The sequence below is a fragment of the Haliaeetus albicilla genome, chromosome 23 (genome assembly GCF_947461875.1).
Source record: "Haliaeetus albicilla chromosome 23, bHalAlb1.1, whole genome shotgun sequence".
NCBI lineage: Eukaryota > Metazoa > Chordata > Aves > Accipitriformes > Accipitridae > Haliaeetus > Haliaeetus albicilla.
This window is the reverse complement of record NC_091505.1, coordinates 9,871,029-9,885,999: the sequence shown is the minus strand read 5'-3', so window position 1 is coordinate 9,885,999 and position 14,971 is coordinate 9,871,029. Positions and strand designations below refer to the sequence as shown.

General features: G+C 39.0%; 1 protein-coding gene across 5 annotated transcripts in view; it reads left to right on the top strand.

Annotated features, from left to right (window-relative positions):
- Positions 1-14,971, top strand: part of AFF2 (ALF transcription elongation factor 2) — a 455,820-nt gene that overhangs the window by 308,336 nt on the left and 132,513 nt on the right. For all 5 annotated transcript variants that reach the window (XM_069811154.1, XM_069811152.1, XM_069811151.1 and 2 more), the window contains exons 5-7: positions 5,419-5,505; positions 8,596-8,632; positions 8,886-8,937. In XM_069811154.1, the coding sequence (XP_069667255.1) occupies positions 5,419-5,505; positions 8,596-8,632; positions 8,886-8,937 (176 nt within the window). The remainder of the gene's footprint in view (positions 1-5,418; positions 5,506-8,595; positions 8,633-8,885; positions 8,938-14,971) is intronic.

Genomic DNA, 14,971 nt, shown 5'->3' with positions numbered 1-14,971 from the left:
GAATGCAGGAACCAGAAAGATACTGTGAAACAAGACACGCTTTTTATTAAGGTTGCATTGATAAATAGTTAATAAAACATTAATAAATCATTAATAGAGTCTTTAATAAATGGTAAATCACTTAGTTATCTTTATTTCATCAAGGCAGTAGGTTGCTTAGCACCAGCTGTAACATCAAGTTTGTAATAACCTTAGAACATCTATTCATCCTATATTAATTTTTTCTGAATGCAACTTCAACATACTGTGTAACCAAAAATTGGAGAAAGTTTAAAGTAACAGATTTAGCTAAAAGTTAAAAGGAGTAAGAAGGGCAGTTGACAGAGAGAATGCCACAGATAAGGTCTCTAGCAGCAGTGGCCTCTGACCGCATTTATTGCTAGCAATGTGTGCAGGGCTGCTCCTCCTCCTGCTCCTCTGGCTGCCCTCTAATGATGTGGGCAAAGTGTCGGTCCTGAAACTGCCTTTGTGGACTCTAATGCCACAGAAGAAAAACACTGGGATTGTTGCTTTCTTCTTCTGCCTTTTTGTGGTTCTGCTGTCCCCAAGAGAGGCAGTAAGGGTAGCGTTTGGCCAACAGAGATCTATCAAACTACAGAACAAGAAAAAGGGCTGGGAAGGGTCTTAGAAATCTCATCATCTACTACACATTCCTGCCCCATTGCAGGAATCAATTCTGCCTAAGCCATTCCTGACTGATGTGTGCTAATCTGTTCTTAAGTGTGTTCCTCCAAAGATGGAGTCTTTGTAGCTCTCTGAGCAATCTGTTTCAGTGCTGCACGGTCCTTACCGTTGGAGAGCTTTTTCTTATGTCTAACTGGAATCTTTTTGGCTGCAGTTTAAGTTCATATCCACCATAAAACTGGAGAACAGATTATTCTCTCCTTTAGCAACAGCTCTTTCTGTAATTGAAGACCGTTCTTATGTCTCCCCTCAATTCTCCCAAGGGAAGTAGCGTGAGCCCTATATCTTGGGAGACTTCAAATTAGATCAGGGTAAGCAGTTTAGAGTGCACTGTAGGAAGGGAAGCTGCCTCAGTAGGAATGCAGAGTACACAGCCTAGCTGCTTTTTTCCATAATGACCTCTTAGAACCTGGCTCAGTGCTTTTATCTGTATTTAAAAACACTGCACACTTTCTTTTGAACAAGAAGGAAATGATGGAAAACTGAAATACAGAGAAAGGAAATAAATCTTGAAGGCGGCTATTAATTTTAGGGACTGGTTTTGTAAAGCTATTTACCATCTGCCCCATATCCCCTGTACTCAATTCTCTCGCTCTGACCTTTTCCTTAGAAACTTGCAAGCTTAAATCCTTCCCCAGTCATCTTCTTCCATTTAAATCGTGATTTGGCCTTGTACCTCTGCAGCCCTTAAAAAGTTTGCTTGGAGTATTTGTATTTTTGGTGATTCGTTAGATCGCATCTGCATGTGTCCTTCTTAGTTACTTACCTGAGGGCTTTTATAGCTGAAAAAAGCGGACTTAGCTGAAGAGACAAGCATGCCTAGCTCTAATAAATAAAGCACATGGAGTCAATTAAAACAATGTTTAAATAATGTTCAGAAAGGAGGATGCTTGATGTTACTACATCAGAGGACCACAGTGACTTTTAAGCCAACAAACCATGCAGGTTTGCTTTCTCATTTAATCTCCAGGTCTATAAAAAAATGCATGCTTCCATAGCAGTCATCTACCCACTCCAACAGTTAACATGATTTTGGAATTATTTTAAGTCCAAACCATGTGAAAATAAATCCTAACTCAATTTTGTGGGATTACTTTGTTTCCATTAAATTCCTCTTTAAAGCATTTCATATGCTTGGTTTTATTATTGTTACTTCCAGGAATTTCTAAATACTTCCAAATTTGGATTGATTAAAGTTTTTTAACTTTTCCTGGGGAAAAAAAAAAAAAAAAAAAAGAATGCAATTCCCTGCCTACTTTCCCAGGTATTTACAAACCAAGATGTTTATATATACATCTTAATGGATGGATGCATACACAACACACACAACGTCTGTGTGGTTCTTTATAGTCATAACATATTAGAAGGTAGATATATCAGATTTCAAAAGTTAAACAAAATAGAGCTTAGCAAGTACTTAGAGATGAGGGACCTCCAAAAGAACCCGGGGCATAGCAAAGAATGGTGAAGTCATGTGGATGATTAAACAAATGACATCCTTTCTTCTGATTCTCCAGAGTAATGTGCATGTGCTTAAGGAACAGAGTAGGAGAGAGTTAAGCAAACAGTTACCTCTCTGCAGGATGTGGAGTTGGGGTTTTGACCCTTCACTGAAAACAGTGCAGTGCCATTTTTGCATGTCATTCTGTAGCTCAGTAGTGCTCTGTGTGAGTATAATATGCAGCTGTGGTGGTCGGTGTGGGGTTGCTGCCCATAGATTTTGAAGTGACATTTTTCAGATGAGTAAACTCAAAACTTTCTCTACGATCATTCAAGGTTCTTTGGTCAGCAGTGCTGTGGCACCTATCAGTAGGTAGATGTAGGTATGTTTCCTTAAGTAACTATATGCTTCCTTATGACTTCCACACACAGTGTTTGTTTATACGCTGAACTTTAAATACTTGTGGTGTTTTGCATGTGTGGTCCTATCTGGAATTTTCTATCCAATAATTTTTATTACAGTGATAATTGAAGTGAAATGCTTCAATGTAGCTAGCTTGTACCTTTCTAATAGACTTTGATGCTCTCAAGGTCACGCTGTAAACACATAGATTGGATAGTCCTAACCTCACTGAAGTTGACTTTTGCCTCTGACCTCAGTGGAGTCAGGATTTCTTACCTTGTAATTCAATTTCCTCAAATAATAGCAGACTCATTTTTCCTGTTCCTGCTGTTTTATGCTCAGGTGTCCCCTAACAGGGAGATGACTAGATTTGCTTACACTTCAGCCTGCCAAGTTGGTACACCGTGGGCACTAGATGCATTCTGACAGTGAATATTATGAAGTATTTGCTGGCATCACCTTCCCATGAATCCTAGGCTCTCTGTCCAGCCTTTTATGTGTGGGCAGGAAGAGACTGAGGTCAAGCCTATAATTGCCATTCTAGAATATGCTTCATTTCTGCCTTCAATCAGGCTGCCTGTCCCTCTTTTAATTATGTGATATAGCCTCTGTTTCATCGTTTTGCTATGAAGAGATATGCCACAAAGCATCCTCTATGGCATAGGATTTGGCAGAGGCAGGAGGATTTGGATTATATTATCTCACAGAAAAGTTCACCGGATGCTTAAGTCTTTTTCTGCCTTCCTCTGTGCAGAGGTCAAACAATCAATGCGATATAATAGTGTACTTCTCGTCACTGCGCTGAGCTGCCGCGGCCTCACCCACCGGGAGGGATGAGCTGTTCACTAGCTGCCTCTTTCCTCCTCATTGCCACCGTTTGTGCTTTCTGCAATGAAAACAGGCCCTGAGCTCCACAGGCAGAAACCCAAAAGCTCCTTCAGCAGTGCAGAGACATCTGCACCCTCCTCTGTCCCTGGGTCATTTGCACAAGGAACTGGCAAAGCTTGGCCCCAGGCTGCACCGTCTGTAGCTGTGTGGCCCTTTAGATAAGCTGCAAGTGTGTCCATGGTACGCTGCGCTGGTGGAAGCGGAGCGGCAGAGCCCAGTGGGGCTGAGCTGCTGACCAGCCCTGCCCTCCTGCCTCTGCCAGGACTGGGTGAGGGCTTCTCTCTGTAGTGGTTGTACCTGGGCTTTGTCCCTTGAGGGGCTCAGGCAGACCTTGCTGCAGTAGCAGCATTGCTAAGGGTGGAAATTTGATGGGCTTCAATAAAATACCAGTATCTAACAGGGGCTTGGGGGAAGTTTACGTGTCCGCCTGTCCTATTGACTGAGGACCGTGATGCTTTCTTTTCTTTTCTCTCTCCTAACCTCCTGTATGACACATGATTTGTGAGGGACAACTGGAGACCTGAAACTTGCTGGCTGTATCTTCAGTGAATTATACATTAGCATCCAGCTGTAGCCACCCAGGCTATGTCTTTAGCCCAAATGGACCCACCACACTGCCCTTTTGACAAGTTATATTTTCTTAGTTATGTTATATTTTTATTTGTGGAGTGTATCCAGTGGTTGTCATGTTACCTACAGAAATTTGTGTGTTCATAAGCTTTGTTGTGACTGGCCCTGGGCTTGACCAGTGTAAAATAGCAGCTGGGAAGTTTAGTTTACTGCAGTCAGGATTATGGCCATTGCATGCAAAATTTCCTAGACCAGACCTTCTTTTGCTCTTTGTGTCCCTTGTCTCAAGAAAGAATCCTTCCTGAGCTTTGTAGGCAAAGAAAAACAACCAAGACAAAGATATAACAGATTACCAGAGACAAGTATTACCGCCTCTCTGAATATTTATTAAATTAAAAACAAAGATAAGAGAGAATGGAGCAACATCAACCATAAAACACACTCATTAGAAGGGCATTTACAAGCTCTGCCTAAAACAACATTTTTGCAGTTTTTCTATTTTACTGATTTTTTTCCCCCTACTCTGAACCTAAGTCCCAGTCTGCTCCCACCGAGCTCGGTGGGACAGCGATTCTAGGCCTCAGTATGAAAAAGCAAGGTGTGCACTGTCGTTTCTGCTTGTATTTCACAGGCATGGGCATCCAGGAGATTTCTCTGAAGATAGTTGGAACATGTGTGTACAAATGATGAACACATTGATACAGAAAATGAGCGTGGTGCTTAGATGGTCTGGTAGGCAGGTCTTCACTAGAGACTTGGATTTCCTAGTGAAGTATGGGCTTTCTGTGTAACCCTGTGCAAATCACCTCATCTCTCAGTCCCGCATTTTAAAATGGAATCGATAGTGCTCTGATGCTGTGATGTTGCATACCACAGTAAGTGCCTATGGCCGGTGCTATGAGAAGATGCTTTGGTGCATAGGACACTGTCCCTGATCTCTTCTATGCCACGCATTCATGCTGCAAGCCCACTCTACCTTTTTCTAGACCTGCCTCTGGTTTATTTTGCCACTAAGCAATCTTGAATAGGGTTACATTTTGCCACCATGCAATTTTCTATAGGGTTGCATCCAGTGCAGTACCGGAGGGATCCTCTTCCTGCTTGGGCTTTGCAGATAAAACCCTGTTTTATACCTGTGATGCCTTAATTCATACAGCTTGACAGGCTGACCACAGAGGTGGAGTCAGCTGCCACGTGATGAAGACACAGACGGTCAAAATTTTCAAGAGTAAAACCTGTCCTCACCCTCGTTCCCAGGAGGTGCTGCCTGTTGGGTAGTTAAGGTATTCATCTACCACGTAAGGATGGGTGGTGACGCTTCCTTAAGCAATTGCATCTCCAGGCTCAGTGGAGAATACATGATCATTTTTTCCTCTCTTTCTTCTTTATGTACATGAATTTGTTTTCAAAAACATGTCTATTTTCTTCCCTAGGAGATGACCCATTCCTGGCCTCCTCCTCTTACTGCTATTCACACTCCTGGCAAGGCTGAGCAGACCAAGTTTTCTATCCCAAGCAAGGTACAAATAGGCTATTACCAGTGACCTGATTAACATTCTGTTCTGTTGAGTGTTCTTCGCTGGAGAGTTTATTTTTGTAATTGGTTCCATTTTCAAAAATTTCTAAGACTATTTTTAGTTGGAAATTCCCAATCAGACTGTTGTTACTAGTAGGACTGCTTATTTAAAGCTGCGGAAATTCCAGTGGAAGCAGAGTGAAATTTATCTCTCTTGTTATAAGAGTCTTTCTCCTTCAAGTACAAATATCATAGAATCGTAGAATGGTTTGGGTTGGAAGGGACCTTAAAGATCATCTAGTTCCACTCCCCCTGCCATGGGCAGGGACATCTTCCACCAGACCAGGTTGCTCAAAGCCCCATCCGACCTGGCCTTGAACACTTCTAGGGAGGGGGCATCGACAGCTTCTCTGGGCAACCTGTTCCAGTGCCTCATCACCCTCACAGTGAAGAACTTTCTTTCATGTAATCTAAATCTACCCTCTTTCAGTTTAAAGCCGTTACCCCTTGTCCTATCACTACATGCCCTTGTAAAAAGTCCCTCTCCAGCTTTCTTGTAGAACCCCCTTAGGTACTGGAAATCTATTTTATTTGTTTGGTTTTCTTCCATTATTATTTGTGCAGTGCAGTGGCTGAAATGGTCGTGTGTTCCTACTTAGTGACTGATTGCATGATGAAGTTTAGGCTGCGTGGTCAAATTACGGTGACTTAAAATGTGTCTGCATGTGAACGGTGCTATGGCATCTGTCTGTGCATACTCCAAGGGCACACGAAGTTGCACAATGCGATCCTCAGTATTGGCCTTGTTAAAAGGATGCACTCAGCACTTGCCACGTCAAAAGCACATGCCTGGAGACTACCTGCAGTTCACCTAACACGCAGTGAATCATTAAGTTGTATGATTTGAACATGCCTTTAGCCCAAATTCCGTTGCCTTCTAGCTATGATTCTGGTAGCACTGTTAGAGATCAAGCTCATACCCAGGACAATTATTGCCAGAGGCATCTTTTGCTGGGACCTGCACAATTGTGAGCTGATGATGTTTGGAGAAGCGGAGAACTTTCTCAGGGCAGGAAATCTACACCAGTCTGACATGGAGCTACCTAAAAGTTTCTTTCTAAAGGCAGAACCTTGGAAGATAGCTTATAAAACTGGTACTGCTTGACATTATGGTTCAAGCAATCATATCCTGTTTTGGAAGCTGGAATGTGATTTTCCTCTTACTGATTTTATCTGTTTGGCAGATATTTCCCTGTCTGAAGTGCAGCCACCATACTTAACTGGAAATCATATGAAATTAGCAGTATCTGTGGTTCCTTAAGAAAACAAAGCCAGTGCCCAGAGTGCCTTATTTTAATGGAATGTGATTGTTACCACTCTAGCACTGCCATTGTCACTGCAGTTAACTGCTGCAGCATTAAGCATCAGAAGTCATAATCATACAAGAGTATATCCTCATGGCAAATTGAGTTAAAGTCTGTTGAACCCATTTAGGTGAAAGTGGAGTCTGACCTGTGCGAATACAGGGAGAGTAGAGGGGTCTGCCCACTGGAAGCTGTATTTTTTTTAATTTATACCATGTCTTAATTTAGCACTGTTTTTTGATGGGCCCTACAGAGATTGGTCTAAGTCCTGCAGACTGCCAATATCTCCATTGGCAGCAGTATAAGCATAGGTTCAGAGAAGCTAAAATTTTGTTTTCTTTTTCTGTTTCTGTTAAGTTTGCTTTGAACTTTTAAGATCCACATCAAAGTTAATTTCTGGGCACGTTAAATGTTGATCCTAAAATTCTTGACCATATCACTTCAATACAAAATATAAATCAGATTTTTTTTTTTTTTTTTTTTTTGACCTAGCATTTCAGGAAATAGGCAAGCACATAAATATTTCCAAGTTTGCTAGTTTTACTTTAAAAAATAGAACTGAAACGTCTCTTCAGAACGCCACATTAAATCAACTATAGCTAGCCAAATTATAGATCTCAGACATAATGTGGCTAGATTGTACAGCCATATAAACTAGAGACGGGCGCTATTAGAAGTTCTCAATTTAACTATTAAAACAAAAGTATTCTCATGAGAAACATATATAAAAAAGTGTGATAAAAAAGGCGGAACTTATCAGAACAATTTATCCCTTTGACATTCAAATTTAAAGTGCCATGTTTACTCTTAGGGCATGATTTACTTCACAAGGGACTGACTGACAGCAAAGTATAATATTAGGAACTAATAATGCCCTAAGAGGAAGTGCAGTGAGGGTTTTAATGACTTTAACATCCTACAGAACTAACACTTCCAGCAAAGTAGTGCCTGGCTGTAAGATGAGGTTGTAAATAACACCTTAATTTCAAATGATGAAACTCTGCTTGGAAGGAAAGCTGATTACAATCACTGTGGACTATAAAGCCTAGAGAAAAACTGAGCAAGAAAACATTAAGGAAGCAGCTTAGTTATTGTGAGCCAACAAGAATCCCGGCATTAGCATGCTCAGTGTTACAAGCCAGATTCTTTGCTGGTTTAACGTTGTTGTACTTCCATTGATTTCACTGGATTTGGACCAGTTTCCATTAGGTGAAGATCTGCGTCCTGTGTCTTTATCAAATCCTGTGTGTCACAGTCCAAATAAAAACAGTGACTATCAATAAAAGGTTACTGTATTTCCAAGCAGTGAGATCAAAGAGAGGCAGGCAGTGGAGCTGAATTTAATGGATGGTTGCATTCATGGTGCAGTCTAAGTTGTACATCATAGATGGCTCATAGACATGTCCATGGCCAGGCCTGGAAAAGGCTAGGACCACTGTGGGTATAAATCTATGCAGTGTCTCCACAAAGGGGGTATGTAGATTTACAGCAGCTGAGGACAAGCTCTTGTCTGAACTGTGAAGGGGTCCCTCAGTGGTGCCTTGTCTCCACAGTTAATGTTTTTTTAAACTGTCACTGGTGCTGCCTTAACAATCGCATGATCCCTTCCCTATACCATCTCCTTCTCTGTTTGTGTAATGCTAGTGCCCTTAATCTAGCAAGCCAAGATATATCTTACCTTCTTCATCTTATTTAACTAATGCTGACATTTTGTGTGTTCTTCTTTGTAGGACTCCCAACATCTGACCTCAGGATACAATGTACAAAGTAGGTGTTTATCATCCTAGTCCTAAAAGTCAGGGCTGAGTATTTTTTTTTTTTCCTGCTTAACATCATTAAAACAAAGGCTAAAAAATTAATTTCTATGGTGCTAAAGCAGATCAGTTCCATTTTTTATTGCATGTTATGCATTGTGGCATGTTGTGAAACCAAGTATAATTAGATGGGCTGACAGCTTTGGGTGCATTTTAATTCTACAGTAATCTTTTGACATTTGAAAATGTGTTTCCTTTGTTTGCAGAGTGGAGTGATCCAGCAGGGAAAGTTGCAACTAAGTCAGTGCCACAAAAGTCGTAAGTATTATTATTTCCAGCTTTAAATCTCATTTTAAATTTATCATAAAGAATGAGTTTATTTCTCCAAAGGTAACAAAAATCTAGCTCTGCTCATAATCTTGTCCTGGTGTTCAGGTGTTCTCAGTAGTCCTTAAAAATTAGCCATAAACCAGTTTTATGTTTTCAGTGCTTATTACTGTTTCTTCTTTTTAAGCATTAGCTAAGAGAGGTATGTGTGAAAGATGAGTTTATTAAGCAGAAATAATGCTGATTTTAGTTGTACAGCTTGCCAAAATTAAATCACTTTTATGCTTCTCTCATCAGATACTAAGCCTCTTACACTAGAAAATGCAACCCAATGAACAGATGATGCAGGAATTTTAACATTCATACAGTGAGAGAGAGTAAAACACATCATACGGAATGATTCTACTAGCTGGTGTTGAAAAGCTGGTCTTGAGTTTCATACACTTTGAAACAGCTGAAAATCACAGATGATCTATAAATATGACAGTTTAAAATTGTGGAAGAGCTAATTCTCCACTGTGTTAAACCATTTTTCTTTGGTGCTTCTCTGGTGTAAGGCTGCAATAATGTAGCAGTGAGTTGAGACTGAACTGGTTTTTTGCTTTTATCCTAGGATTTCAAACTAATTTACAAACAGGAATTAAATAATAACTCTGAAAAGTAGGTTGTTGTTTTTATACTTACGAAAATTTGTGGGTCTGGTTTCAGTTCACAGCTGCTATTCTTTTTAGTGTTCAAGTGTTTTAAACTACTGAATTTAGAACTGCACTAGCTTAACTCACGTTTGTGTAAATACAATGTGTTCATTTAAAATTACTTCAAAATTATTCTAGTGGTTCCCCTTAATCTACTAAGGACACAATTTTAAGTAAATCCCTATAGGAGAAGAAAAATCAATGTGGAGATACCTACATATGTTTTTAAAATTAATTTAAATGTATTGATTCTTAGCGCAAGTCTGTGTACAGGAAAGGACTTGTTGGAGTTCAGTGATTTGTCTGTGACCGTGTAAGAGATACGGGACTAGACTAGATGTGGGTCCTGAATCCATTGATGTACTCACCAGGCTCTGAAGGTCCAGTTCATTACTCATAAACTCAAGTCATGGAAGTACTCATTCAAGTAAAGTTTGTTGAGCAAAACTTTACAAAATTATGGTTAAACGACTAACTCAATTTTAAAATGAAATGGATTTTTCTTCAGAATGAATGAGAATTGGATAGGAATGCTAATGATAAACAGATTAATTTGCATGAATAGCATTTATTTATGAAACATAGTAACAAATCAGGTTTTGCCCTTTGCTCTTTGATTTCCAGTAATGGCTTGGTTGTTTTAAAGAATCTAGCCAACTATACCCACTGTTCTTGGTAACAGAATGGGTGCATTCATGTTTCAGAACATCCAAACCTTAACATCAAGCACATTCCATAGTAAAAAAAAAAAAAAAGTAAAAAAATATTATTACATCTTAAAATTATTTTTCTCCTAAAGCAAGTGTATTTGGATTCCACTGTGAAAAATATTTTAGTGAGTATACCATAAAATACAATATTCCAATAGTTTGTAACCAACAGTAATAGACTTGTCAATCATGGTTTATTGTTATAAGCTGAATTTCAAAAGAACAGTACTTCAGAGCTCAGTGGTATATAGTGCTTTTAATGGGACCAAAGCTCTCTATAGGAAGCCTGATATAAAAACCAAAGACACTGAGTACATTTTATGAACCAGTTGCTCTCTGTTCTGCTGCTTGATCTAAAGTTCCAGTACTATCAATCAGATTTCTGCTGCAATGAACTGCCTTCTTATGGTAGGTGATAGATTTTACACATGAGAGATCAGAGCTGCAATAAAGCTACTTTTATTTTTAGCTTCCAAATGAAGATCAGCTAACCCATTACTATCACTTTTTCTCTTTTACCGCAGAAAAATTGTTAAGGCAGCTTCTAAGAATTTCCATAGGGCTTTGGGAGGTTAGAAGGCAGTCCACTGTGAGACTTGGTATTACGAGGCCAATTTGTTTCTTTAGATCTGCGTGTGCAGTTACCACCACCTTCACTGGGAATTACGGTACTTGAGGATATAATGAAATTAAAGCAGAGAGTGGGGCAGAAAGACGCAGTGGTATCAAGTAGAGCTCGATAGTGCGATCCAAATAAACCCTGATAGATTGACAGCTCCTGCAGTCATTGTATATTTTAATAACATAGTATTTATCAGATTGCAGTTGTGTTAAGGATTTAATCTTTCTGACATCGGTCAGTTTCAGGGATATTGGAGTGTATGAGTGAAATTACAGTCCAACTTATCCCCAGTAACATTTGTTGCTACATTTTCAACCACACAGCATGATCTTACTGACTTCAAAACTGTATCCCCCACCAATTCCTTATATATTTTGTCAATGGGATCTGTTACCTGTATTTCAGTTTGATCAAATCTGACTGAATTTGGGTTTGTCCACCTGTATGCTTTGTTAGAGACCTTTTAACCTGGACATGTTTCTAGATATTCCCCAACTTTTTTAAGTTTACATGCAATTCAAGTGAAACTTCAGTTATATTTTCCATTTACTTTGGTCCTAGCGATGGTCTTATAGATTCCATTGGCTTTGTTAGAAATCCATAGGAATTGGGAGTAATGTGCTTGCATTCACCATATCGCTGAGATATAGCATGACTAGTTGAGCGATGCGTGCAGAACAAAGATACTTTACCTTCATCATGCTATATTCTGCTCCAGCAGCCAAGCTGCCTGTATGCCATTACAGAATTCAGGTGTAGAAACATTGGTATCATGGAAGATCAGACCGAAGGGATGTATGATCTTCGCAAGATAAGTTTTCAGGTGCATGTTTCTACGGGGAAGAATGGAGGCAACATACTGCAAGGTAGATTAATTGACCAACGTCTTGCTTTTCTAAGGCTATGCAAGATGCATGACTTCTTGTCTAAGTAAAGCTTTCTGAACTATGAGTTTCATCCTTTTTATACTATTTCAATGTACTTTATTACATCCACATGCTGGAGAAACCCAATCCCCAATGCTTTGCAGCAGGTAAAATAGAACGTAGAGTAGTTGGGACTGTGTTTGAATTCTGCACCTATGTTGTACGTGAGTATGTGTACGTGTAACTAACCACAGGACCTAATTTCTACTCAAAAATCTTGAAAATGAAATTTTGAACACTGATGTGTACACGTGTCTGTATACCGTGGTGTCTTTTTATAGCTGAAATCTGGCTATGTAAAACTATGGCACTTGGCTTCCCTTTTTTAAAATTTCATATTCACTGTAAATCTCTTTTGGGTATTGTGCAGTCAGTTTTCAGCTAGTCTACTCTGATTAGTTTATTATGAAGCATAGTAAGCAGGAACAGATAAGGTGCAACCAATTGCACTGAGAAGCATTTTCTGTCAACTTCCATGAATTTGAGGGTACAAACTCAGCCTGCGACTTAGGTTTCTGTTATATAATTACCACTGCAAGTATGTCATCCTCAAACATCCAGTCCTTTTGTTCTGTTTTGGTTGTTAGCATTTGGCCTCTGTCCAGTTGGAAACTACCCAGAACCTTTTTAATCAAGCACATCCTGTGTTTCGAAATCATACTGCAGAGTAGTCTTGGGTAGTTTCCATAAAAGCCTAGCTAAAAAGAAGAATGTAATCATAATGGTATTCTTCCCCTGTCATAAAATTACTTCCTATACTTACTGTATTAATACAGTATTAAAAGGCCCTTCTCATGGGCTCAGTGAGCTACCGGAAACCATTAAAAACTTAGAGCAGCAAATTTTTATGGATCAGAAAAAAACAATTTATTTTATCCTTATAAGTTTTTGTTATCTGTCATACTTAATGATACACAACCTGTGTGGGGGCTAGAGAACAGCTAAATACAGTGGGCTCAAAAAAAACCTAGGCAGCTGAAACTCTTTTATGTGATATTTCAGCAAGGATTTTTCAAAGGGGGCTCACCACTGGTTTCAATTGGGCCAGGATTTCACTTCACGGTTCTAAAAAAATTTCAGTAAATACCAGTACTTTTCTAATCCCAAAGATTATCATAATACTTGATGGAAGCCTGTTTGAAAATGGAAATGTGCTTCTTGACATCTAACTACTTTTCGTAAGTATCTAATGGCTTTTTGGAAGTTCTCCACTGTGTCAGGGACAGCCACCTGGGAGCATGGAAAACAAAATTTGGCAGCATGTTCAAGCTATGAATTAAAGGTAATTCACAGTTTGAAATGAATCAGCATGAGGTCCTTATGAAGAGTAATCAGACATCAAGAGGATTTTACACCAAGGATTGTATATTGGATAATGTGACAACAAGTAATGTTGTTATTCAGAATGTTGAAATCAAGAAGCACTGATGAATTCTTAACCTTGAAAGGAATCACTTTAAAAAAAATGGGATTCATTCAATGTTGATGCATCATTTCCAGTGCAATCACATGAACCAAAAATGTAAAATTCATCTCCAACTGGAATAGAAAGAATGTTTCTATTTATGTATCTAACTCTATATCTAAGTTCCAGTCACAATCTAACCCAGGTGTAATACACTGAAGAAGCTGAAATACTAGTATTTCTAATTACAGTTTTTAATCGATCATATTAAAGCATAAGAGTGTCGATTGATCCCACAGTGTTGATAGCCTGCTTTCTTTTATAGCATACGTTAATTTTCACTTAGCGAGTGTGGCAAGCTTTAATCATTAGACTAAGTACTGCCTGTTTGTTAGAAGTAGGAAGTTGCAAAGATATTCCCTCTGGGTAAACTGGGAAAGTCATGAATACAAGGGACTTGCACTGCCATGTACAAATTATGATAAGTGAAACAACAGTGGCATGTAATTGGAACTCCATTAATCTTTAGGGAGCTCCAGTGCACCATATTAAAGGGACAAATAGCAAATGAAAATAGAAGGGTCTGTTCTGGTAAGATGTCATTCATCTTTCATATTTACTGTTTTGTTAGTTAGAAGTTTGCTTTGCATCCTTTTGCCTCATAAGTTCTTGGGTTTGGAGCAATGATAGTCAAGATTGTATCCTTTTGTTCCTAACTGCCACAGGCTTTTCCTTTTGAGCAAAGTACTAAGTAATTGGGAATAAAACATACAAGCATTTGCTGTGGACAGTTGCCTATAGAAGCAAACTTGCAAAATATTTCAGCTGCTGTGAAATAGGTTAAAATCCAGCATCATAATTAAAAGCCCTGTATCCTTGAAGATAAGCCCATTATTCAAAATAATTTCTAAATTAGACTTTTGTTTTCATTATTCAGCTGGCTCACTTACAGTTTAACCTCCCTGTCAAAATAAAGTTATTTCCTAATACATTCTTTTCCATGATCTCTTTCTCCTGACATGCTTATAAATCAGTTTAAAAGATTGTGGGAACAGAACTAAATTAATTCTCTTATAGTTTGCTGATCAATGTTGAATAATTTTTCTTGACTATCAGAGACTTACATAATTATTGCCTTTAAGAATGCCTGAAACAAGCTAACCAACTGCATTCTTGCCAGTGTTGCTGATTGCAACTCAAGTAAGCACTGAACCATTTGAATTTCCTCTGATACTGTATAACCCCCCATTAAAAATTCAACATTTATTTGCCCTAACTAACGAGTAGCAGTTGAAATACTTTGTTCTCAAGTAGGATGCACTGCTGCATCACTGCCAAATATACGCAACCACTGAACTGTGACCATTGAAGTGTCAGTATTAATAGAGACAGGTAAACGAGACACATTAACATGTTTGGATTCGGGATGTATTTCCCTGCCCACTATGTATCAGTTCCCATTTTGGAAACTGGTTAGACTGCAAATCTGCCACAGGTTTCCTTGTATTTAAAGAGCTTTCCCACAGGCAGCAGCGTATGTTGTGCCTTCATGGCTTAAGGCCAGTTGCAAACTGACCTCCCAATTTACATTTCTGTGGGATGGAATCACTTCTGAACTTCAGTGCAACTTCAAACATTCATTTTGAAAAACAAATGTACTTGATCAA